Source organism: Aspergillus chevalieri, chromosome 8 (assembly GCF_016861735.1).
Source record: "Aspergillus chevalieri M1 DNA, chromosome 8, nearly complete sequence".
Lineage (NCBI taxonomy): Eukaryota > Fungi > Ascomycota > Eurotiomycetes > Eurotiales > Aspergillaceae > Aspergillus > Aspergillus chevalieri.
This window is the reverse complement of record NC_057369.1, coordinates 2,325,105-2,349,377: the sequence shown is the minus strand read 5'-3', so window position 1 is coordinate 2,349,377 and position 24,273 is coordinate 2,325,105. Positions and strand designations below refer to the sequence as shown.

General features: G+C 49.3%; 10 protein-coding genes across 10 annotated transcripts; 6 read left to right on the top strand and 4 right to left on the bottom strand.

The window, feature by feature from the left end:
* Window positions 1–444: 444 nt before the first annotated feature.
* Window positions 445–738, top strand: ACHE_80812A (uncharacterized protein; the record flags this gene model as incomplete). The annotated part of the gene is made up of 1 exon (XM_043284224.1): window positions 445–738. The coding sequence occupies one exon, from the start codon at window positions 445–447 to the stop codon at window positions 736–738; it is 294 nt and encodes a 97-aa protein (XP_043141425.1).
* A 420-nt stretch (window positions 739–1,158) lies between these two features.
* ACHE_80811S (uncharacterized protein) lies at window positions 1,159–1,842 on the bottom strand (the record flags this gene model as incomplete). The annotated part of the gene is made up of 2 exons (XM_043284223.1): window positions 1,159–1,186; window positions 1,250–1,842. 2 exons carry the CDS (start codon window positions 1,840–1,842, stop codon window positions 1,159–1,161), a joined length of 621 nt encoding a protein of 206 aa, XP_043141424.1.
* A 717-nt stretch (window positions 1,843–2,559) lies between these two features.
* Window positions 2,560–3,606, top strand: ACHE_80810A (oxidase ustYa family protein; the record flags this gene model as incomplete). The annotated part of the gene is made up of 5 exons (XM_043284222.1): window positions 2,560–2,812; window positions 2,860–2,985; window positions 3,034–3,164; window positions 3,212–3,311; window positions 3,365–3,606. The coding sequence occupies 5 exons, from the start codon at window positions 2,560–2,562 to the stop codon at window positions 3,604–3,606; spliced, it is 852 nt and encodes a 283-aa protein (XP_043141423.1).
* A 1,890-nt stretch (window positions 3,607–5,496) lies between these two features.
* ACHE_80809S (uncharacterized protein) lies at window positions 5,497–6,996 on the bottom strand (the record flags this gene model as incomplete). The annotated part of the gene is made up of 2 exons (XM_043284221.1): window positions 5,497–6,662; window positions 6,717–6,996. 2 exons carry the CDS (start codon window positions 6,994–6,996, stop codon window positions 5,497–5,499), a joined length of 1,446 nt encoding a protein of 481 aa, XP_043141422.1.
* Window positions 6,997–7,383: 387 nt separating this feature from the next.
* Window positions 7,384–14,680, top strand: ACHE_80808A (uncharacterized protein; the record flags this gene model as incomplete). The annotated part of the gene is made up of 7 exons (XM_043284220.1): window positions 7,384–8,848; window positions 8,901–10,334; window positions 10,392–10,725; window positions 10,782–11,527; window positions 11,575–12,474; window positions 12,531–13,307; window positions 13,368–14,680. 7 exons carry the CDS (start codon window positions 7,384–7,386, stop codon window positions 14,678–14,680), a joined length of 6,969 nt encoding a protein of 2,322 aa, XP_043141421.1.
* Window positions 14,681–14,955: 275 nt separating this feature from the next.
* On the bottom strand, window positions 14,956–17,572 carry ACHE_80807S (FAD-dependent oxidoreductase; the record flags this gene model as incomplete). The annotated part of the gene is made up of 5 exons (XM_043284218.1): window positions 14,956–15,700; window positions 15,751–16,403; window positions 16,452–16,816; window positions 16,870–17,141; window positions 17,190–17,572. 5 exons carry the CDS (start codon window positions 17,570–17,572, stop codon window positions 14,956–14,958), a joined length of 2,418 nt encoding a protein of 805 aa, XP_043141420.1.
* Window positions 17,573–19,702: 2,130 nt separating this feature from the next.
* On the top strand, window positions 19,703–20,714 carry ACHE_80806A (phytanoyl-CoA dioxygenase family protein; the record flags this gene model as incomplete). The annotated part of the gene is made up of 3 exons (XM_043284217.1): window positions 19,703–19,991; window positions 20,035–20,475; window positions 20,533–20,714. The coding sequence occupies 3 exons, from the start codon at window positions 19,703–19,705 to the stop codon at window positions 20,712–20,714; spliced, it is 912 nt and encodes a 303-aa protein (XP_043141419.1).
* A 599-nt stretch (window positions 20,715–21,313) lies between these two features.
* On the bottom strand, window positions 21,314–21,700 carry ACHE_80805S (uncharacterized protein; the record flags this gene model as incomplete). Its single annotated transcript, XM_043284216.1, has 1 exon — window positions 21,314–21,700. One exon carries the CDS (start codon window positions 21,698–21,700, stop codon window positions 21,314–21,316), a length of 387 nt encoding a protein of 128 aa, XP_043141418.1.
* A 130-nt stretch (window positions 21,701–21,830) lies between these two features.
* ACHE_80804A (uncharacterized protein) lies at window positions 21,831–22,715 on the top strand (the record flags this gene model as incomplete). Its single annotated transcript, XM_043284215.1, has 1 exon — window positions 21,831–22,715. The coding sequence occupies one exon, from the start codon at window positions 21,831–21,833 to the stop codon at window positions 22,713–22,715; it is 885 nt and encodes a 294-aa protein (XP_043141417.1).
* A 449-nt stretch (window positions 22,716–23,164) lies between these two features.
* ACHE_80803A (putative GPI-anchored cell wall protein Pst1) lies at window positions 23,165–24,189 on the top strand (the record flags this gene model as incomplete). Its single annotated transcript, XM_043284214.1, has 3 exons — window positions 23,165–23,228; window positions 23,290–23,656; window positions 23,703–24,189. 3 exons carry the CDS (start codon window positions 23,165–23,167, stop codon window positions 24,187–24,189), a joined length of 918 nt encoding a protein of 305 aa, XP_043141416.1.
* Between the last annotated feature and the right edge of the window lie 84 nt (window positions 24,190–24,273).

The window sequence follows — 24,273 nt, the reverse complement described above, 5'->3', positions numbered from 1 at the left end:
AGCGGCTGAGTACATCGGAATTCGCTCAGCAACGACCCCGCTAAGAAGTGGTAATGAAAGATGCTTGTTCCGCTCTACGGTTGTTCTTCAGGGTATTGTCCCTGTCCGCATAAGAGTATCAAATCCAGCATAATCGCTTGGTATGATATTATACGATCTGCCGACCAATAAAATCCCGAAACAACACCGCCGTAAGGCTGTACGAACTCCTGCTGAATTCGGAATGCCAAGTACTGTGCCCCGAATTGTACCAAGAGTCCCGCTACGGAAGACCCCACGAAGGACGAAAAATATAAACAGCAGTATCCCCAGATGGACTCTTAGCCTTCCATTTACCACATTACCGGTTACCCTGACCCGGAATGACTGATCTGAAAACGACATCTCATCCTCAACCAACAATTTTTACATCCACTGCATAGCCTCGAACCCCGCACATGCACAATGGGAATCGATCTCTCCGCCATCACCCCGGGACCAGGCGGCACAGTCATGCTAGGCGAAGGAGGCGGAATTGAGGCCGCCGTCCGCCGTGGCCGGGAACGTCTTCGACGAGAAGCCCTGGAACGAGAGAAAGCCGGCGCTCAAAACGACACGATGTCCGAATCCACACTGGTCCTGGCCTCGGAAACGAACAAGGCAATCAACCCTGAGCCAAAAAAGGACGAGTCGAAAGAGTCTGGTAGTGGCGGATTTAAGAGTCGCTGGCGCGAATGGTCTCAGAGACACATGCCTTGAATGCTTTCTTTGATGGTTTTATTTGGTTTTCGGGGATTTTGCCTTTTGTTTCTATTCGACTATGATACCCTGACGAGTAACGAGTCCATTGTTGAAGGCATTGACTCTCTCGTTCTTAACTTTTGCAGTCAATGCAACCTTGTGCAATAACCGCAAATGGATAAAGATGTGATGCAAGTGTAATGGTAATTCTCTTCAAAGGTGAAAAGTCATATCTATTGTCGGTAGCAGTGTCAATGGCCATGTAGGCACTGTTACGCTGCACTGTTTGCTACCAACCTGCCAACATCAAGGGCCAGTTAGATTAACCTAAGTAAAAGACTACCAAATAAAAACTATTTACGATGCTCCTGCATCCTTGATTATTTACTAGTCGCGATAAGCCCAAAAAGGCACGTTGGTGCAACCCTAAGCCACCTCTCATTGTCTATGATCCAACGTCAGCCTTCTGTACATCCAACAAAGAAACACATGAGTATGGCTTACATTGACGATCAGTGGACATGCTTACTTGTACTCAGTGTACTTTCCGTAGTTTCCGTATTCGCCATAGTTGCCGTAGTCGTCGTACTTGCTGATTTCGGCCGCGTCGTCACCACGACGGTAGTGTCCATAGTCTCCATACTTTCCATAGTTGCCATAGTCGTCATACTCGCTGACCTGAGCAGCAGAATCGCCACGGCGGTAATGGCCGTAGTCTCCGTAATTGCCATAGTCGCCGTAGTCATCATAATCACCAACTTCGGCAGCGCCCTCATCACGACGGTAGTGGCCGTAGTCTCCGTACTTTCCATAGTCACCATAATCATCGTACTTGCTCACTTCGGCCGAGCTGTCGTCGCGTTTGTAGGAACCATACTCGCCGTATTGGCCATACTCGCTGTAGTCCGTAACCTGCGCCGCGGCTTCGGCACGGGAATGGTGTCCGGCGGATTCATCGCGTTTGTATGAACCGTACTCGCCGTACTTTCCATAGTCACTGTAATCAGTGACCTGGGCTGCGGTGGTATCCGGGGACGCTTCAGGTTGCGCTTTGGGGTTGGCCACGGGCAGGGCACTGGCCACGGCCAGAAAGAAGGCCACGGCTCCGGCAGTGATGTGCATAGTGAGGAGAAGTATTAATAGTAGACTTATTAAAAGTGAATAAGATACGAATGTAGAGCAGGGTTGGAGGGAGTTGATGGTAAGATGATTTGGGAGGAATGTAGACCGGCTTTATACCTCACTCCAGGTACCTTTCTATCCGGCTTATCAGAAAGTACTTACCTACGACAGTCGTCCGCAGTCGTGTAAATTGTGCCATTTCAAGAAGAGTTGTTATGACGCATCGGCAAGTCCAGAATATCCTCGCTGAGGTCATCTGGTCACGAATACGAAGGGCATCCATGCATCCGCCTTATAGAACCAGAGTTGTATACACTATTTTCGGAAAATTCTGGATACTCGCGTTGGGTACATCGTCCGATTTGAGTACTCGCATCCGAATGTTGTGTTTTTTGTGAGACAATGTACCGGCGGCCTATGAGCTCAGCCTACGACGCACTGTCAGCTTACTTGCAGATACACGATCAATACATGATGTCGCCCTTTGAATGGCTGGAAAGTATAACTAAGACAGAATGCCACATATTGGGACAGTTGTGTTTCCAATTTAGGTGCCATACAACGCAGGCCTCGTGTTTGTCCCCATCATCGCGCCAAAGGTTACATCGAGGCTGCACCGGCGTTTCCCGAGAATCAGCATTGTTATTTTCCCTGGTCTATCCGCCTTCCCTCTTCAACCGAGTACTTCGTTTCTATCTTTTATTTTTACCTATTATCATGTCAAGTTTGAACAACATGCAATACTCCAAGGCAAACACAGAGGATGACTATGATTCTCGGGAGAGTCTCCTCTCGGATGAGGGACCTCCACTGTACCAACTAGAGAAGAACGCGAAGAAGTGGCGTCGCATACTCTTGATCTCACTTCACCTTCTTGGGACTGCTGTGGCTTGCTTGGCTGCCGGCCTAGCAGGATACTACTGGCATCGCGACTTGGATGGGATTTGTACCAGTCATGCTTCCGAAACCTGTAAGTTTCTCTTACTGCTTGAGACTGACAGTAACTGACCGGTCTAGCTCCTCTGTTGAATAAAGTCAGCTACCACGAGCAACGCTTCAACGGATCCTTCCTCAAGGAAAATGCTTTCCGACAGGATGCTGGTCCAGACACCGATGCTGCATGGGCATCCATCGGGGCTGAATGTTAGTTTCCCTTTCGTTATTTCTTTTCAAATTATGCTAACCTGGCAGATCGGGCGGTACGTATTACTCCCGAGGAGGCTCACAACATTGGCATGCCAAAGGACTTCGTCAAGATCAACGAAAAATATGGTGGCGGATATCCTGTCCACGTTGAAGGCTTTCATCACCTTCACTGCTTGGTAAGTCATCATACATTATTGGAATCAATGACATGCTTACCTCCCAGAACCTCCTTCGTCAAACGAACTATTACAATTACGAACATTACCGAGACCTGGGCCAAGGCGCGTTCAAAAACGACGAGTTTATCGTCAAGCGCCATGTTAGTAAGTATATTATCCCTATAGCCGGCCCGGACCAAGAGCTGATGAAGGCGTAGCACACTGCCTCGATATCATACGCCAGCAGCTCATGTGTACCGTCGACGTTGGCGTCTTCGGTCAATTCTGGATATACCCCCACCATCCCGAGCCATTCGTCGACTTCAACACCCAGCACAAGTGCCGCAACTTTGAGCAGCTTCGTCAATGGACGGAGAAGAATCAACTGCCGGAAAACGTCCCAAAGGATTTCTTGGAGCCTCCAAAGGTGGGGGATCGCATCTACCCCGAGGTTCCGTGATTGTTGCACGATCGACGTTGGCCTGGTTTGATTTGGAATAAATAGGGATGATGAATGTACATAGCAACTGCAGTCTTAATTGAAATGAAATTAAAGAAATGTCATACGTTCGGAGACAAACAGTAATAGACCTATCTGAGATAAGCAAAATATGAGATCTGCCCCTCTTACTCCGGGCCTGCATATACGAAGTGACATGCTTCCATCGTATGCGGCCATTGGTCGCAGGTAATGCAAAGTGACTGGGAGTAGGTCTCGTATTTGTAATTAGGCTAACAATAATCCATGAAAGTCTAGCAAAACAAGTCCCGACGTACCTATTCACAGCCCATAGCGAACTTATTACCTTAAGCAGTCAGTCGGCAATGCCACCAAGTAACTCGAATGCCGAGAATTACGTAGACTAAGTATAAGGCTCTGAAATATTAGTATTTTGATTTACCAAGGGATTTGATGTCTACGGATACCAATATATCGGGCTATGTCCCTTCATAGAGAGATCCCGTCGGCCTAGACAATATACTTCATCCATAGAAGACCGGAGCAACAATGGTTCTGTCTCTCTAGCAGACGACACCAGTCAATTACCACAGTACATCGCCAGCCAGAGAATAATCAATTGGCCTACAGCAAATACAGCATGATCCACCACCAACCAACCCACAATTTCGTACCAAACAGAAATGACGCCCAGGCTGAGCCGGTCAACCCTTTCATATGGAAACGGAGTCCGCCACATCCAGGTTAGGGCAACCACCAGAGATGCCATTGCTTATATCACGAGAGCCGAGAGACTTAAAGCATTCGGGAAGTTCACGGAGCTAATATGGCGTGCCTGTATGAGAAACGCGAGGATTTCGACAATAGGCATGATGAGACTGAGACAGAGCTGGTTGATAAATGCGAACAGCGCCATGAACATTTCTTGGCCCAGATAATTACTCAATGGGAAGATATCGTCAATAGCAAGTCGTATAATTGATATGAGGAGGAACGTTGCGTGGGCAGCAAGTGCCACCATGTTTATGTTGTAGTATTGACACAATATGAACTTGAGGGGTGTCGGCGATTTCGTGGTTTTTAAAGTTGCACCTACTTATTACAGGACTAGGAGTTATACCAAAGCCGTACCGCATTGAAATATATTTAACCAATGACCAGCACATGGTAGGTATCCGATGAGGGGCAAGTCGTCACCCAAGCCCGGTGGTGGAGCCTCTGCTGCGTAGCATACCAAAACGGCAGTGAGCCTCATGAATTTCTCCGTTGCGCTGATCAAACGAAGGAGAATAAGCTCATGGAAATCCCTGTGTGGTCCTTTTGCACCCAAATCGATGTAATTGGGGTTAGGAACGGTCCAAAGCTCAATATGAGCAGAATAGACGTACCTTCGGGCCCAATGGGGAAAATCTGGAGAGATATTCATGATTATAAGTAGTGATTTATAGAACTACTTGAGCTTTGAGGTTAAAGGGGGATGAAAGGCATGTCGCGTCATTGTAGCATCACGTCCGTCGTTACGGACAGTAGGAGGTCCTGAGTACGGAAAGATGAGAATCTCCGATTCATGCCACGACGGCTACGGCTCGGGTTGTCTTTTGGCTACAAGCGACTTTGGTGCAAGGCTAGTAGAAATATCTAGACTCGGATTCTGCTGATTGACATCAATAGCATGGTCAATCTTTGCTTCAGCCTACTTGCAGTGCAATTGACGAAGATTCGAGAAAAAGAAATGGAAAAGCGAGTTGGCTCATGTGTGATGGTGTGAACATGAGAATTGCATAGCTTCGTGTGAAATGTGCTAGGAGCACGTTTTAGAAGAGATGTTTCGTGTTAAACCTCGGCCGAGCATTAAACCTGCACGCGTATAGAACGACAAACTTCAAATGCTTAGTATATACAGGAACCACAGTACCCACACTTAGCATCACAGGCCGTATAGTCCTTCTCAGATCCGGTGTCCCAATTCAGATCCGTATACTTATCCTGATCATCTGTTCTCAGAGACGACGGCTTGTCATCGTCATCAGCATCCAAGCCCTCCTTCGTCCATCTTTTGCACAGAGTAGGCGGCAGAGTTCTGAGCACATCATCGCGGACCTCTCGCAACTCGAGCACTCTTCTCCCCTCCTCGTGAACCAGTTCAAATCGACCATCCGGTCGGGTGCGAGCAAAGGCGACCAATAGCTTCAACAAGGCGGCTAGTTGGCGCAAGCTATCCCTTTCATTTTCCTCCCATTTGGCAACGTTTTCTCGGACGTCGCGGATTTGCATCTCCTCCAAACCAAATACTCCGGCTTTGTGAAATGCAAGCAAGAAGTGAGGAATCTGTGATACCCACAGACGAGGTAGCTCCTCTCCGAGAACGTCGCTATCCTTCTTTCGAATTGATCTGGTCTTCAGGTCAAATATGGCAGACTGCGGCACATGATCTCCAGCACTTTGAATTGTAAGGGATTCCTTCCCTGAGATTGAGCCGGGGTCGCGTCTGCCCAAGGTTGTATCTCCGAAAATGGAAGCCAGCCCCCGGTCGGCATCAATTTCTCGGTCAATCTTTGCATTCTGCCGTATGTCTTTGGACTGCTCCTGCATGAACCCAGGAAAGTACCCGTCTGCTTCGAACCGTACGACACATTTCAGATCCCCGAAGGTGTACATTATCAATCTTTGATGCGACTCAGAGCCCTTGACGCTAGGTGCCCATGATGTGTATGCTTCTGGGAAGCTATGTCCATACCCGTAAACGTTTTGAAGAAGCTCTCTCGGGGAATTCTCTCTTCGAACGAAGAAGACCGTCGACCCAACCACCTCGACAAGCATTTTGAATTCACGGTCGACCTTGCGAACAAAACGCAAGAGATTCCCGATCGTACTGCCACAACCAACGATATCGATGCTCTCGGTAGAAATATCGGGATTCTGCGTCAATATGGCCTCGACAGCCGGCTGCATCGGGTAAGAAGGATAGCGCGCAGCGTTCTGGTCACGAAAGTATTCCCCAGCATCCTCCTTCAACTTGCTGGGATGCGGCAATGGCGTCCAAGCGGGTGGATTTCCTGAGCGTCCATGACAGTGAGCGCAGATCCCCAACCTTCGTGTTCGAAACCCACCTGGTATCAATATCGTAGGTTCTTTCTCATTTAACCAGTTGAACGATGCGATATCCTTGCAGTCGGATATTTTTGCGGACTTCTCATCAACCCTACTAACATCGGCCAGATTGCTTTCATGCACCTCAGCCAGCTTAGATCCGAGCACCGGCGCAAGGGTCTCTTGGGTTTGCAGTTTTCTCCAGCTTTTGCTCGCAACGACTCGCGGGCGCCCTGAATATCCTGCCCTGCCGCGTCCACCTCGAGCCCGCGCGCCACGCCCTCGCTGCTGCATCGACATGGTGATTTCGCACACGACGGAAAATTGTTGCGACCAGAAAAATAAGAGTGCTGAGATTTTTTATTATATTTAGCGATTTGAGTGTCTCGATCAAAGTGGCGTCATCCGCAACTTATCTTTGTTTAACGACATCCGTTGCTGCATCAATGCGGCACAATGCAGCTATCAAAGCCCATTAATTGGCCGATGCAAGCGCCAGCTGTCCGTCTTTTTGTCTCGCCATTTATCTCTTTGTTTATGGAGGGGTCAGCATAAGACTGCGGGCCGTGGGGTTTGCATTTTGAAGCTGGGCATCTGCCATTTCTGAGCCTCCTGATAGCTATATTCCCCTTCGTGGAACTATCTCTTCAACATCATCTGTCCTGCGACTACTATCGTTGGCACAAAATGAATCGGCCTAATCAACGTACTGTTCGACTGGACAAATTCTTCGGCCAAGTGTTATATGGCAAGAAGGCATTGACGACGTCTGACAATGTGAAGCTTTTCGTTGAAGCTATCCTTGAGCAATCCAATCGTTCAACCTGTATTGAGCGCCTAATCGCCAGTCCGGAAGCACGCGCTGCCATCCATAACGGCCTTCGGTTCGACCTGTCTCCAGCATTTATCAACCAGACTACAGCTTCCTTTATACGCTACCTGTCGGATCCTGTTGTGAAGCAACTGTGCAATGGCCAGTTTCTCCAGCAGCTACTGACTACTATTGTGGAACCCCGGACAATATGGAACGCTTTTATGCACGCATTTCAGACGCGGAAGCTGAGCGAGGATTCAACTTATGCATTCGCCTGGATGCTGTTCGAGTTACTTTCTCTGCCTCCATCTAGCCAGATCGACCTGACAGAAGATGCAAACATAGTGGTCAGTGATGGATCGCTCCAGCAGTCATCGTTGCCAGATATTCGCGCTCTGGGGCATAAGATCGAGCATATTCTGCGCGTTCGATCCTCCAGTGCGCCCCTGGATCCTGAATTTGCGCCCGGAGGCCGCCACGATAACGACTTTGCCGAGTTTTGGAAAATTGCCATTTATCCAACGGCTGGTGAATTTACATCCACCGAGAAGCCCTTCTACCGCCGTGCCGATGAGATAGCCAACATCCCTGCGGAAACACGTATCACCGCTCATCTGGACAATCAGTTCCGTCTCCTGAGAGAAGACATGATCTCTGAGTTGCGCGATGATATTCAGATCGCCCGTGGACAGAAGAAGGGACGCCGATCTTTTACACTTCTGCGGCGATTGTCTTTGCGTGGAGCCCGCTGCCGTGAGGGTAAGAGGTTCAAGCCTTTTGCTCTGTCGCTTGCTTGTGAAAAGGGACTGGAGTCGTTGTCTGGACTCACTCATGATCAAAAGAAACAATATTTGAAGGACAACCCGCAATTCCTCAGACACCATTCGTTTGGATGTCTCACTCGCCATGGGGAAATCATTGCATTTGGCACAATCGAGCGCGATATTGATACATTGTCCCTCGACCCTCCTCAGGTAGTATTGCAAATCCTGGGGGAAGCAGCGCTGAAAGAAACACTCCTAGCGCTAAAACTGTACAACGATGTCGATTTTCTCATGGTCGATGCACCCGTGTTCGCTTACGAGCCGATTTTAAAATGCCTCCAGAGCAAGACCGACCTGGCCCTGGCAAAGGAACTGTTACAGCACAATAAAGGTGACCCGGCAGCATCGTCAGCGCTAATCAGCTCTTCAATTCTCCATCAAATTACAGCTGCGGGGATTACCGACCTTCAGCATATCTTGAAGACGAAAAAGCCCGTCAGTCTAGAGACTTCCCAGCATGAATCCTTCCTTGCGGGTCTGAAACAGAGCGTAAGCCTTATCCAAGGGCCTCCAGGTACGCTAATCCTCTTTTTTCTACTATAAAGCAGCATAGTTAATGACTCAAGGAACCGGAAAATCCTTCGTTGGCGCTCTGTTGACCAAGGCATTCCATGAACACACCAATGAAAAAATTGTTGTCATGTGCTATACGAACCATGCTTTAGATCAGTTTCTCGAAGATCTTCTTGATATAGGAATCAATAAAGAGGCTATTGTTAGGCTTGGATCCAAGTCCTCTTCACAGACTCTTGAGCTCACCCTGCCGAAACAACGAATCCCCTATCGGCGAGGCCGTTCTAGCTGGGATGTGATTAACTCGTTAGAATCTGAAGCGAGTAACCTGGAGGACAACTTGACGGGGGCAGTTGACGCTCTACAGAATTTCGCCGTAAACACTGGAGCTATTTTGGAGTTCTTGGAGTTCGAAGATACAGTCTTCTACGAGGCATTCATTCCTCCAAAGCAGGACGACGGCATGTCTGTTGTGGGTGCACATGGAAAAGCCGTAAATTCACATTATCTTTTTGGGACTTGGGCCCAAGGCCAGCACCCTGGGGCGTTGGTCAAACAGCTGCCAAGAGAGAGCCAGCAGGTATGGGATATAGAGCCGGAAGCACGCAAAGGCCACATCAACAAATGGAAAAAGGCCTTGCTCGAGGAACAGGTCCTCAATACGCAGGCCATCGCCCAACAATTTGACACTATCCAAGACCGGCTTGGGAAAATGTGGAACGAGAGAACCTTAACGGTTTTGAAGACCAAACGAATCATCGGGTGCACCACGACAGGAGCTGCGATGTATAGTGAAGATCTCCGCCAGGTTGAACCTGGTATTGTAGTACTCGAAGAGGCTGGTGAGATCTTGGAATCGCACGTTCTGACTGCCATGGGCTCCGAAACAAAACAACTCGTGCTCATCGGTGACCATCAACAGCTGCGGCCCAAGATCAACAATTATGCGCTTTCTGTCGAGAAAGGCCATGGTTACGACTTGAACCGCTCTCTTTTCGAACGTTTAGTCGTTGCTGGCTATCCGCACTCGACACTGGCCAAACAGCATCGCATGTGTCCCGAGATTTCATCACTCGTGAAACATCTGACCTATCCCGATTTGTTGGATGATCCGAAGACGCTGAATCGTCCATCGCCACGAGGGCTACAAGACCGCGTTATATTCTTGGATCATCGCAACCCCGAGGAACAGTTTGGAGCAATTTCCGATCGTCGAGATGAGGGCGCGAAAGGAAGTAAGCGTAACATATTTGAGGTCGAGATTGTACTGAAGATTGTGAAATACCTCGGGCAACAGGGATATGGAACGGACAAGTTGGTTGTTCTCACTCCCTATCTGGGACAACTGCATCTGCTGCGAGATAAACTGAAGAAGGAGAACGATCCAGTGTTGAATGATCTGGATTCGTATGATCTTGTTCGAGCGGGCTTGCTATCTAACGCTGGGGCTCAGCATCGAAAGCGACCTATTCGCTTGTCCACCATAGGTAAGAATCTATGCATAAGGATGATCAGGTTTTATAGCTGGCTCTAACTGCAATCAGACAACTACCAAGGCGAGGAGAGCGACATTGTCATCGTATCACTTACTCGCAGCAACGATAATGGAGACATCGGCTTTATGGCTGCACCGCAGCGACTGAACGTTTTACTATCTCGAGCTCGCGACGTGTTGATAATGGTAGGGAACTCGGAGGCATTCGTCAAGAGCCGCAAGGGAAAGGAACTTTGGACCTCGTTTACCAACCACATGGATGCCAATCACCATTTGTATGACGGGTTGCCTGTCAGGTGTGAGCGGCATGGTCGACAGGCCGTTCTCAAAACCAAGGAGGATTTTGATACGGAGTGTCCAGATGGCGGTTGTCCCTTACCTTGGTGAGTGACATGTATACTCACGATTCGCTATCATATGAAAATCTAACCCCGGCCAGTGGTGCGATGCTCAACTGCGGAGTCCATTCTTGTCCCTCGAAATGCCACCAACTCTCGGACCATTCCAAGATGATATGCTATAACATCGTCGATTCAACGTGCCCCCGTGGCCACCGGGCTACTCAACCCTGCTTCCAAAGCGGAATGATTTGTCGCTATTGTGTTGCTGAGGACGAAACCAAGGAGAAACGGCGCCAGAGAGACATGAAGCTAGAGGCTGAACGCGAGAGAAGGCAAAGTCAATACGCGCGCGAGCTCGCAGAGCTACAGGAGGAGATTGGGCACCAACGCCGTCTTCGAAGGGAGGAGTACGAGTCACAGCAACGCCAAAAGATTATTGACCAATACCGCGCGGAACTTGCAAAGTTGAAGTCAGGGAAGGAGGGCTCGATGAGTGACATCAGTGTCAATATTAATGGCGATGAACACTGCCCAGGATTTAATGGCTTTGCAGACCGTAAGAACCATCACGAGCACGAACGGAATGGCGATCCTGGTGGCAAAGCAGATAAAAACGGGGCTTCAGAGCCGGCGAAGTCTGATGCCCAGGCAGATTGGGATTTTCAAAAGCAGTTTGAAGGAGCACAGAGCACTGAAATTGATACACTGATGGGTATGATCGGTCTCGAGGGCGTCAAGGAAAAGTTCCTCTCCATCAAGGCCCAAGTAGACACCGCAACCCGTCAGAATGTAGATTTAAAGAACGAGCGGTTTGGGACCGTGCTGGTCGGGAACCCTGGAACTGGTACGTCTATCTGGTGTTATAGAATGGCTCTATGCTCACTTTGTCAGGTAAAACAACCGTTGCGCGCTTATACGCCAGCTTTCTCGCATCTGTCGGAGTGCTTCCTGGTAATACCTTCGAGGAGACCACCGGATCACGACTGGCAAACGATGGAGTCTCGGGATGCGAGAAGATAATCAACAAGATACTCAACAACGGTGGAGGTGTACTATTCATTGACGAGGCGTACCAGCTAACCGAAGGCATGTCAGCGGGTACAAATGTCATAGACTATCTCCTGGCCGAAGTCGAAAATCTGACAGGAAAGATCGTCGTCGTACTTGCAGGATATCGAAGCCGGATGGAGAAGTTCCTTGGTCACAATCCAGGGTTACCAAGTCGGTTTCCGCATGAGCTCCGGTTCGACGACTATAACGACGATGAGCTGCGTCAGATTTTGAAATACCGAATGAACAAAAAGTATAATGGACAGATGAAGATAGAAGGCGGACTGGATGGTTTGTACAGTCGTATTGTCTCTCGACGTGTTGGCCGCGGACGTGGTAAGGAAGGGTTTGCAAACGCACGAGCAGTCGAAAATGCCAGCGCACGTATCGCAGAGCGTCAGGCAAAACGGCTCGTGAAAGAGAGAAGAAGCCAACGCACCGTGGACAACATGCTGCTGACCAAGGAAGACCTCATTGGCCCGGAGCCATCACAGGCACTCGAGAACTGCTCTGCCTGGAAGAAGCTACGTGATATGATCGGACTGCAGTCTGTTAAGGATACTTTGCGGGCCCTTTTGGATAGCATTCAAGACAATTATCGTCGCGAGCTCGAGGAGAAGACACTTGTGGACTTCACCCTGAATAAAGTTTTCCTTGGATCGCCAGGGACAGGCAAGACGTCAGTCGCAAAGCTCTATGGCCAGATACTGGTTGATCTTGGCATGTTGTCTAGCGGAGAAGGTGAGTTGTCGCTTTCATTACACACTCTCCGGATATTTGCTGACCTGTCTGTATAGTTGTCGTCAAAACCCCCGCCGATTTTGTCGGTTCTGTCCTGGGCGAATCCGAGAAAAATACCAAGGGAGTCCTAGCATCCACTGTCGGAAAGGTACTCGTTATTGATGAAGCCTACGGGCTTGCTGGAGGCGGCGGTCGCAATGGCAGCGGAGCATCGACAGATCCTTATAGAAGTTCGGTAGTGGATACAATTGTGGCCGAGGTGCAGAGCACACCGGGCGATGACCGATGCGTACTTCTCCTTGGTTATCAGGACCAGATGATGGAAATGTTTCAGAATGTTAACCCCGGACTTGGACGACGATTCCCCATGGACTCGGCCTTCATTTTTGAGGACTTCACTGATGACGAGCTTGGTCAGGTTTTGGATCTCAAGCTGAAGCAGCAGGCATTTGAGACGACGGCTCAGGGTAGGAAGGTGGCATTGGAAGTCCTGGCTCGAGCTCGCAATCGGCCAAACTTTGGGAATGCGGGAGAAATCGATATTCTGCTGAATGGCGCAAAAGTCCGGCATCAGCAACGATTGTCAGCTGAAAGAGCGTCGGGAAGGCTATCCACAAACACTTCCAGGTTCGAGCCGCAGGATTTCGACAAGGAGTACGACCGGGGGGAGCGTGCAGAAACAAATATCCCCATGCTCTTTGCTGGCAACGTTGGCTGTGAGAAAATTGTGGAGCAGCTCGAAGGATATCGTCAAACGGTACGGAACATGCGCAAGTTGGATATAGATCCCCGTGACCAGATTCCTTTCAATTTCCTGTTTCGTGGGCCTCCTGGTAGGTTTTAAATTGACATTGAACGTCCAGTTTCACTCATACTGACGCATTCTTATATAGGAACTGGGAAGACTACTACCGCAAGGAAAATGGGCAAGGTTTATTATGACATGGGATTTTTGTCTTCCGCGGATGTGATCGAAAGCTCTGCGACCGACCTCATCGGCCAGTATCTCGGTGAGACGAGCCCAAAGACTCAAGCCCTCTTAGAAAAGGCACTGGGAAGGGTACTGCTTGTGGACGAGGCGTATCGCCTGGGAGAAGGCCCTTATGCAAAGGATGCAATAAACGAGATGGTCGATTGCATTACCAAGCCTAAGTTCAAGCAGAAACTGATTATTATCCTTGCTGGATATGATGGCGAAATCAACGGACTCATGGCGCTTAACCCCGGACTGACGAGCCGCTTTCCGGAATCCATCTCGTTTCAAAACCTCGATGCCAATGCTTGTGTCAATCTATTGACTACATTGCTCAGTTCTCAGAAGCATAAGCTGAACCAGCGCCTCGGAAACGTCAATATGGACGCATTGGAACATCCAACGCTCCCATTCCTCGAAGACCTGAAGGCACGTTTCTCGGCACTAGCCCAGATCTCCAACTGGGCGAATGCGCGCGATGTAGAGACTCTGGCACAGGCCATCTTCCGCAACGCTGTGAAGTCCATCACTAATAATTGTTTTGTCGTGGATCAGAAGATCGTTCTCAGCGAGGCAGACCGTATGATTACTGAACGCATGCACCGTCAAACAACATCACTTTCCAATGGACACACTCCTGCTTTGCAGAATAGTTTCGCGATGAATATGCAGGCCCCTCATACACATCCTACCAAAACATCATTCAATACACACTCGCATCAGCGGCCACCTGAGGAAGAGCAAGAACAGCAGCTTGAGTCGTCTCAGCCTCCAGTTGATGTAAAAAAACTTCGAGATCCCGGCGTGACAGATGATGTGTGGACCCGGCTGCAACAGGACAAGGCCGCAGAGGAAGCTCGAGAAAAACAGTACCAAAAACTTCTTGAAGAAGAAAACGCGACAAGCAAAGCAGTTGAGAACGCTCAACGGAAGGAGACAGATGCGGCGAACCGAGTGAAACAAGACCAAGACCACAACGATGATGCCATGAAGCGTCATGAACAGGAACGTTTAAAGCATGAACTGGAGCGCAGAGCCTATGAAGACGAACTTGAGCGTCTGAAAAAGCAGCGAGAAGAAGAACAGAAACGTCGAAAGCAGGAACAAAAAGTCCAGAAAAAGCTGCGGGAAATGGGAGTTTGTTGTGCTGGCTTCCAGTGGATCAAGCAGGAATCTGGCTATCGATGCGCAGGAGGGTCGCACTATATGTCTAACGAGCAGCTTGGAATGTAGAAAAAAAAAATGCAGTGATAGTGGCAGGAAGAGGAGACGGCATCTCGATCTCGCTGTCAGCGAGTCTCAGTTGAGCTACATCATTAATATGACGCATTCCATAAAGAATTCCAATATTTATGAACTTTAACTTTTCGCATTCTATCTGCATCCTTTCTATACATCTATGATATAGCCTTATGCAGCGCAGAAGGTTAAACCAAAGCCAGACAAAACTCTCAACAGTTTCGAGCAAAACGAGTACGTTGTCACGTCGTCCTTTCTATCCAGCATTATTATACGGCCTTAAGTTCCGACTTCGTCTTAGTCTCGCCCTTCCTTGTCCGCAATCTCCCCAATGTCCGTTCTCGCCATTTCCAGGCCGCAACGAGACAGCCGGCCGGGCCAACCATGAATGTTCCTAGTGTGATGTAGAGTACTGCCTTCTTCCAGCTGATGTTCGTTGCGCGAACTCGCCGCAAATCCCAAACAGTAAATAGCAGCCACAATTTTATATATAGGCCGGAGAAAACGAACTGAATCACAGCTTCATCTGTGGCGTACTTATAGTGAGGAATCTGTGGACTTGAATGTAGCGGAAAAGTCGCGATAAACAGCAAATGTACAGCGCTGACAGTGAAGAAGATCAAGTCCTGATATCGCGAGACATGTGGAATATCCGCATTCCCCCATATCCCATTTGGTTCTTTCGGAGCCTCGGTCGCTCTCTTAAAAATTTCCTTGACGAGGGTAACTGTGAAGGGAAGACTAGCGTGGGCGACTAGCAGTGGTTGAAACCGAAATCCCCCAGACGAAATCTCCGAGGCGTTCATGGAAGCCTCAGCGAAAGCACGATAGATAGCGATTGGATACACAAGGACTAAGGCAATTGGTAAGGCTTTGGCGGCTGGAAGTTCTATAGCCCTCGGAGATGGATAATAGAATGCTTTTCGGTGACTGAGCAGGATATAAAGCGCGAAATACACGGGCATTGCAACGTTCCAGCCGGTAAAGGATGCAAGCAATATGAATGGAACGGCACTAGCATCGTCAGCTTGCGATAGCAATGGGTATGGTTAAAAAGACCTCACCTGCAAAGTGGTCCTATCAAGAATTGGCTGCGGTATGATTCCAGACACCAGAGTGCATTAACTGCTATAGCAGAGATAGCAGTGTACATTTGCAAAGGTGGCAAAGCATCCCGACTCTGATATTCTGAATTCCATGCCCAATTTGCTTCTGGACTAGCTTGGCTGACCAAAACCCTGTTGGCAGCCGGGGTTTCCCGGAATGCAACGAATTGAACTAGTCCAAGCAGGATAAACGTCGAAGTCCAGATGACAGTCGAGTGTACTTTTCGCCTTTGAGGCCGAATGTGAAGTTCGTCTTCATAAGGTACTATGCCTCGCTTGGATGGCAATGGCAAGTATTCCAAAGACACTCCGGGTGCGCATGCTTCCGCAAGCATGGATTGGAGATACCCCTCAGAAATCCTACTGACAATATGAAGCATTAGGAACCTCAGAAACGCATTGTCTAGAGATTCTAAACGCGCTAGGCCATGGCCGTCGTTCATTAGACTTTCAGTCCTGGATCTTCGATTCTGCTCGAAGTCGGCGAACGCAGCTTGGATCTGTTCGTCGCTGGGAAATTTCTCATTGTATGTCAATTTTTTTAGCTTGTTTGCAAGATATGCCGCAGATTCGAGGGCAGAGGCGCCGCCCTGTCCGCTTAACGGGTGGATCTATACCGATGTTAGTGACAGTTTAATCAAAGGGTACAGGGATCATACTTTGTGCAAGGAATCACCGATGAGGATTATCCTTCGATAATAGCACCTGCTCAGTACATACTCTTCCAGGGGAAGCAGTACTGCATGTGTTCGATGTTCATAGAGCTTTCTCAGCGTTATGCCGGGCTGTAGGACATCGTCTCCAAATCGAGAAATGGCCCTTTCTGTGTCCTCATCTGTGTATCGCGGAATATCACGCCCCTTTTCAACATTTTTGGAAAATGCGAACCAGTACAGTTTACCATGAGCACTTCGTTGATATAAGTAATTCCGACCTTGGAAGCAAGTTCTGGAGGTACTCGTGATGCCCGACTGGTCAAGATCCTCAGAGATGCCAAAAATGCAACTATAAGTACTTTTTATTGCTATAGAAGTCAGTTCTATCAGTATTTTGATGAACCCAACTGAAGATACATACCACTTTGATCCTTTTTGATACGAATGTCATCAGACTCTGTATCAGCAATCCTCCACATCTCTTGTCGAATCCGGCTATGGACACCATCCGCTCCCACCACGATGCTTCCTGTGAAAACGCGTCCATTTTGTGTCTCGACCCTCACGCCGTGTTCCAGGCAATCCAGCTTGAGTGCACCGCAGGATGTGTGGATCCTGGATTTATCGGCCAGATTTTGGTAGAGAATATCAACGAGCTGCCGTCGCTCCACAGCCCACATCTTATACCCAAGTCTAACAAATCAGCAAAAATGGCTGGCTCAGGTGTCTTCAACAACTTACAATGCTTCCAAATTATCTCCAGCATTTGGGTCAATGTTCAGAGGATTACCGCCTGGTCCAAATAGTCCTCCATCATTGACCGGCGTACCCAGTGTTCGGATCTTTCCAAAACAGCCCAGTTGGTCGAGAATACGGGCCGCTTGAGGCAGCATGGTAAAGCTTGCCCCGAGTTGGGGCGCAATAACTTCATGTTTCTCTATCAAAGTATATTCAATGCCATATCTCTCGAGCATGTTAGCAAGTGCCAAACCGGCAACGCTGCCGCCCACAATCAACACACTAAAAGTCGCCATTGCCCACAAAACCGTGCTGTCGAGCCGATGCCATTCCAATCTAGTTTTAAACTTGGTCACTTTACGGGCCTCACGAAGGATGAGAATCATTATGAATAAAATTATGCAGGTAGTACGTCGTAAATGAATACCGGATGGTATCATACGATGTCATGCAGATGGCCGGTGGTACCCGATTGAGTTCAACTGTTGCACAACCACCCTATGCGGCTCACCGAGTACTTTTTGCAGTTATTGACTGGTCGTTGGCTCGCGGCTGTGATTAAGGTAAGGATAACTACAAATCATTTTCCAGGGCCATGGCTTATTTCGTCGAATTGGCAATATTTGTTCCACAATCGTGCCATCAATCGGATGCTTTGGTTAATGACTTCACAATGCTCGAAACAGGCCATCCAGTCCTCGCTCCCCATTTTTCCAGCTCAGCGGCAAGCTCTTCAAGCATTTCAGGTTGCCGAAGCCAAGGCCCGCCTGTTTCATCAGTAAGTGGAGAGGATACAAAGTACGGTATGGGAAGACAAACAGAATGATATTGGCCCAAAAGAGTTAACCCATACAGGTGCCGAGTTACTGGATATTGCCAACGCGCAGACTTGTATGGCATGATATTCCAGGTTGGCTTCGATGGACTTCATTCTCTCGATATGTTGTAATGTGTTTATCGCGTGAGGAACGGGTTCCGCCAGACAAAGGATTGTCATCGCAGTGTGGTAATACTGTAAGCTAGCAGCTGAGATGGTCAATATGAGATAGGGTGTATTAGTGGATGCCACATACTATGCCATTTCGATGTGTTCCATACAGACGGAAACCGGCTGTCTCCGTGAAGTCCTGGTGTGATGATTGGTTCGGAAGACAAAGGCAGCGAGGTCTTCCAACTGTCAAGCTCTCCCTTCAATGAATCCCATTCGCGTTGATCCAGAGGTTCGCCATCTTTGTGCAAGCAACTGTTGATAACTCTGCCCAATATGTGCGATATGTAGTTTGCAGAATCGCCTTCCCCGTCTAGTAATGGGGGCTGCTGATCGTTCAACTCTATCATCAAATTGTGCTTTTCCATAAGAGCTACAGTAATGTCTTCCCGGAGATAGTTCCAGAAACCAGCTCGCATCAAGCCTGGTTCTAGATCGTTCGGGCCACTCGCTATTAACGAATACGACCCTCTCAGGTGGTTCTGAGCACTGACATTCTCTAAACCAGACTCTTAGTTGTTGTACAAAGGGACGACGGTGGGATACAGACGGGATATAATCTCATATGACCGGAGAAGGCATATTGCAGCGAGCGTTTCCTCGGTTCTGAACTCGTTTATATTCTCAGTAAGAGACAGCAGCTCCTCCACACTCTCCAAGTGATATGCGTCCGCCACCTCCGATAAGGCATAATTGGAAAGACTGGAGCTCTGGCTCGCAGCCGAAAATGCCAGAATGGCGCTCAACAGAAGAGAATTCTGTCTAGCACACACCGGAACTATATCTTCAAAATGCCGCTTACTGTCGTTTAAGTCATACCAGCTAGCTAGATTGTCAATATAATATCGAAAGATACGTGCGATGCATGGGTCTTGCAGTGCTCGTTTCGGGTCTTTGGTGGATATATATTCGGCTCCGGGCTCCGTAACACTGGACCGAGATTGGCCGCCAGCAATAACTGCTACGCCAGGGGATTTCGAAGCTTGACTCTGGCCATGAATGTGTCTCCATTGGCATTCTTTTGAGCTCCGCTGGCAGCATAGACACACTGGACGGCGTCCATCGCCTAGCTTTGTCAGTTTTCCGAACCATAGTATTCCGTAATGCGAACGTACACTTGACCTTTCGCTGCCTACATGGCTGGCTGAATAGAGTCAATACCTGGTTCATCAACTAAGGTGTGATAGGGTTAGTCAAGAGTGATTTACCAGCGGTCTTTTAGTAGGGGTCGCGGCATATTTTCAGGGCTTAAGCGATTGGATGTGTGCTTTTGCGTTTTCTGCATTCTGCGAGAATCGTGTGGAGTTTTTCGAGCCTATATTACTAATCTATAACATTGACCAATAATAATTGATACAAGTCGGAACTATAGGGTGCGAGGGAGTAAAGACATGTGTATTTCCTCAAGTTATAAAAACCCGGTGTCACTCAGTGTCTAGGATGTACGAATACCTATTGAATAAACCCAATGCAGCGACTCGCACGTACCAGGGTCTTCAAGCCCTTCCGGCAGTTCAGTTCGCGCACAATGTCCAGCTTTCCTACCAGCATTCGACCATCCCAAGACGAGGTGAGAAACAGACAATTGACTCCTCGGAACCTCGAGATTGCCATTCGCAGTCTCTATCATGATGGATTGGTTGTGGTAGAAGATGCCATTCCGCACGATGTCCTCGATCATCTGAACGCCAAAATGGTACAAGATGCACGCTCCCTCCAAGGCAAGAAAGAAAATAGCCCATACAACTACAACCCGGGTAATATCCAACAAGACCCGCCTCCGGTACGGGATTACTTCAATACAGATATCTTCCTAAGTAGGTACATCTTACCCACGATGACAACATCTAACAGTATCAGACCCCATCGCCACGCAAATCACCACGACTGCATTAGGCCCCCGGCCCAAATGGACCTTTTGCTCGGGAAATTCAGCGATGCCACCGACCGAAGAACATCCCCCAATGCCGCAGCCCGTGCACTCAGATGCCGACTTTGACCACCCGACGCACCCTTTCGCCTACGTCGTGAACATCCCGCTCATCACGATGACGCCCGAGAACGGCTCCACGGAGCTCTGGCTAGGAACGCACAAGGATTCAGGACTGCATGTGCAAGTTGGGATGCACGGCGAGCGAGCCAGCGGACGAATCAAAGCAGACGCTCTAGAGAGGCAAAGGGCAATCCGTCCACCATCGCAGCCAATAGTACCCAAAGGCTCATTTGTTCTCCGCGATCTCCGACTCTGGCATGCCGGGATTGGAAACCAGACCGATGTGGTCCGGGTCATGCTGGCGATGAGTGAGTGTGCCTATATGCCTAGATCCATTGCGGGAAATGTCATGCTAACCAAAAAAGTCCACTTTGCCCCGTGGTACCGCAACCGGATGCAGTTGGAGCTGTCGGACAGCCTCCGGCCGGTAATTGAGGGGCAGAAGGATCTAGATATTCCGGTCACCTGGGTGAGTGAGTCGGAAGCCTTGTCGAGGTATTTGAATCGAGGATTTGGCAATGAGTATGACTTTAGTCAGGGTAGTTGATTATGGTTGAATGAATGGATTCATTATGATTAGCGGTGGCGTTATCATGGCCCCGTATCATGACCCCGTATAATTCTCCCTATTAAACAGCTTTGATATGAACATGCCAATCACACCCCGCCTCCGCTTGGCTCGAATGCGGGGAAGTCGGGGATAATTTTAGCGAATTTATTGTCCTCTACGACTTCCTCTTCGATTCTGCTACAGACATATGGTTTGATCGCTTCTTTTCTCGCTCACTGATTGCTTTCCCGACTGCCTGCTCTCCAACGAGGAGTCTTGTCGATGCCGCTCAATCATAATCCCTGTCGTGTCCCCGCTGAGCTTTACGCTCCCCGGATTATATAGTGCCATGCGGATTGGCAGAGGATGTGAGCGTTGTCGGCATCGCCATATTCGATGCACCGTGCGAGCGGGCGCTTCGTCGTGTAATGCTTGTGCTCGGCTGGACCGGCCGTGTCGTCTAGATCCGCGGTTTCGCTTCAAGACGGTGCGCCATGTTTACCACAAGAGCCATGGCACGCCATCGCGGTTTGAGTTGGCTTGGGAGCCGGAGCAGGTCTGGGTGAACTATCCTCGGTCGTGTAGGTTTCCCTCAGTTAAACTAGGACATGCGCTGATCGTTCAGTGACGTTCATCCAAGAACCCGCCGACGAATCGTCAGAATGGAGCGCCGAGTCCCCAAAGCCACGACCGGCAGAGGAGCCGGTTCCGCTACTTCCGCCCAGCTTCCCAGAACCGAGTTTGGAAATGCCAGACTTGGCACCAATGAACGACTCTGGTCTCGTGACACCACCAATGGTGTCTGACTGCGGGCCAGCTGTCGTGTCGACCGCCATTTCACCTCCCTCTGTCAATGGAGTTGCATCGCCGCTTGCCTCGACTAATTCCTGGGCAGGGACTTCATCATGGGAGTCGTTTAGTCCGAGGCCGATCACTTCTGCTACCTTGTCGCCTAGAGAGGCGTATTTGATGCGGATATTCATTTCCAGAATTGCACCATGGGTAGGCCACACCTAGCGTTGGAATAAATAATCGCTAACTATGTAGGCTGATATATGTGACCTGCAATCGCATTTCACGACCGAAGTCCCCCGTCGGGCCCTCCAGGTGCCCATGGTCCTCAAGGCCGTGTTGTCCTTATCTGCGCGACACGATGCGATCATGTCGGGTTCAAGTGATGTAGAAGCGTCTGAATATCACGGGCAATGTCTAGAACTGTTAATTGCAGTGCTCGCTCAACCAGAAGGATATGACGACAATCTCCTGATCACCGTAGTGATCCTGCGGTTCTACGAGGAACTGGAAAACATCACAGACGAAAAGTACCACCTTTTAGGATCCAACCGGCTCCTCAATACCATGTCCAAGTCTGCTTCGTCCGGTGGCCTGGCTGAAGCCGTTAGCTGGCAGTTCCTGCGACAGGCCATATACGCCTCGGTCGTGCAGTATCAGCCGATGTCGCTGGATCTAGAGAACTATGAGCACTCAACCGTGTTTCAGCGCAGTGATGACGCAGCATACGCAAACGTGATTATCTTTCTCTGCGCCCGTGTCATTCAGCTCTGCGCAAGAACGGACACAGAGGTCATGGATGAAGCCGCCTGGCATCAGATTGCTCACAGCGTGGAACACTGGCATCGCGCGAGGCCGATCTCATGGCAGCCGTTGCGATATAGATCAGCTGATCCAGCAGAGAACCGACCATTTCCAGAACTATGGATGATGTCGCCGCCGGCAGTGGTGGGATTGCAATACTACCATGCATCGTGCATATTCCTGACCTCGTCGGACGGACACTGGCAAACGGTCAGCGACTACGAGCTAGCACGCTTGCGTCGAGTTGACGAGGTAAGTATAGTCAGTGCTACTTCGGTCACCCCGACTGACAGTATAGAAAACAATCGCATCACATTTGGTTATGGTGATCGGCCTTGCCCTGTCGAACGAAACGGTCGAAAACGCATTCTTCATGGCGTGCCACTTGGTACATCGATGTAAGCCCCCTCCCCACAGTTATCCGACTAGTCTAATAAAGATAGATGGATACTGTCTTCGGCACCCGGCCGAACAGCAGGGGTCGCTCAAGTTCCTAGCTCATGTGGAAAAACGCGTTGGTTGGCGAACAGCATGGATGGTGGAGGAACTGGAACAGCAGTGGCAGGAGTTATCGACGATGGATTCGTGGTAGTAGCCCATCGAATACTTATAGAGATAGAGTGACATGACCTGTATATCCGATAGAAATGTATAGATCGAAATCAAAGCGGAGACAAACAATGCTGCCTGTGCCAAAAATAGAAATCCGGGATGTTTAGCCGGCATAAACAAGTCTATTAAAATTCGACAGAGACATGCATACTTTAGCAGTCAGGGCCCTCGAGACCCTTCTCGCTTTTATTTCTGTCGGCTTATCTGACAGCTGACATTGACAGCTACAGCTCCATGCGATGACGCTTTTGATGCTGTTCCTGGCCGTGCTGGCTGTGTGCCAGTGCGTCGTTGCTGATTCCTGTTCGTCCCACACTGCCCGATGCAGAAAAAGATTGCCGATAAGCGGTACTGACGTCGACAGGCCAAAATACAACCATATCCTCCTCTTCCGATACAGACCTCTTCGTCTCCTGCGACAAAATCGAAGGCACCCTCACTGTCTCCGAATCTTTCGGCGGGGTCTTGAACCTCACCGAGATAAGCCAGATCCAAGGCGACTTAATCGTGACGAATGTCGGGGGGATAACGAAGATCAACCTGCCGGCTCTTGAGAAGGTCGAGGGCACGGTGACGATTACGGATAATGAGGGGTTGAAGAATTTGACGCTCTCCGGGTTGCAGAGTGTCAGTGGGGCGTTGACGGTCCGGGGGAATAATGGATTGAGCTATGTGAATCTACAGAATCTGGAAGATGTAGAGGGGGGCCTCGGCCTGGTCGGAGGATTCAGGTTTGTCGCCTTTCGGTTTACTATGGATTGCAACTAACAAATACAGTGTCTCGCTCCCCAACATCAACGAAGTCAACGGCGACACTACAATCCAAGGCGCCGACATGTCCTGCGGCGTCTTCGACCGTCTCGCTGCAGATGGCGTATTCACCGGCTCCTACTCATGCACCGCATCAAGCTCAGGTCTAAGCCCAGGCGCAAAAGCCGGTATCGCCATTGCAGTCATTCTAATCGTCTGCATCATCGCCGTTGCTATTTGGTTTTTCCTACGGCGCCGACGCGCAGCGGCCGCCAGTGTAAGTGAAAACAGCGACGTCGAGAAAACAGAGTACCATATCTTCTCCAACACGAAATCGATACTACGCCTCCCCCGCAAACCATTCCCCCCGAAACAAACCTCCGAGGCTGTTCCCATGCTGGATGGAAGGATGATACTCGAAGCAACCCCCGGCGAGAGACATGAAAGACGGCCGGTTTACGAATTAGATGCCGGACCACAGAGTTCGCATCAGCGACCGATTAATCATGAATGACGAAGGTATGAAGATATGAATGTATGAATGCTATATAATCGCTGTAAACAAACGCTATCATATGTACACAAATGTATATAACAC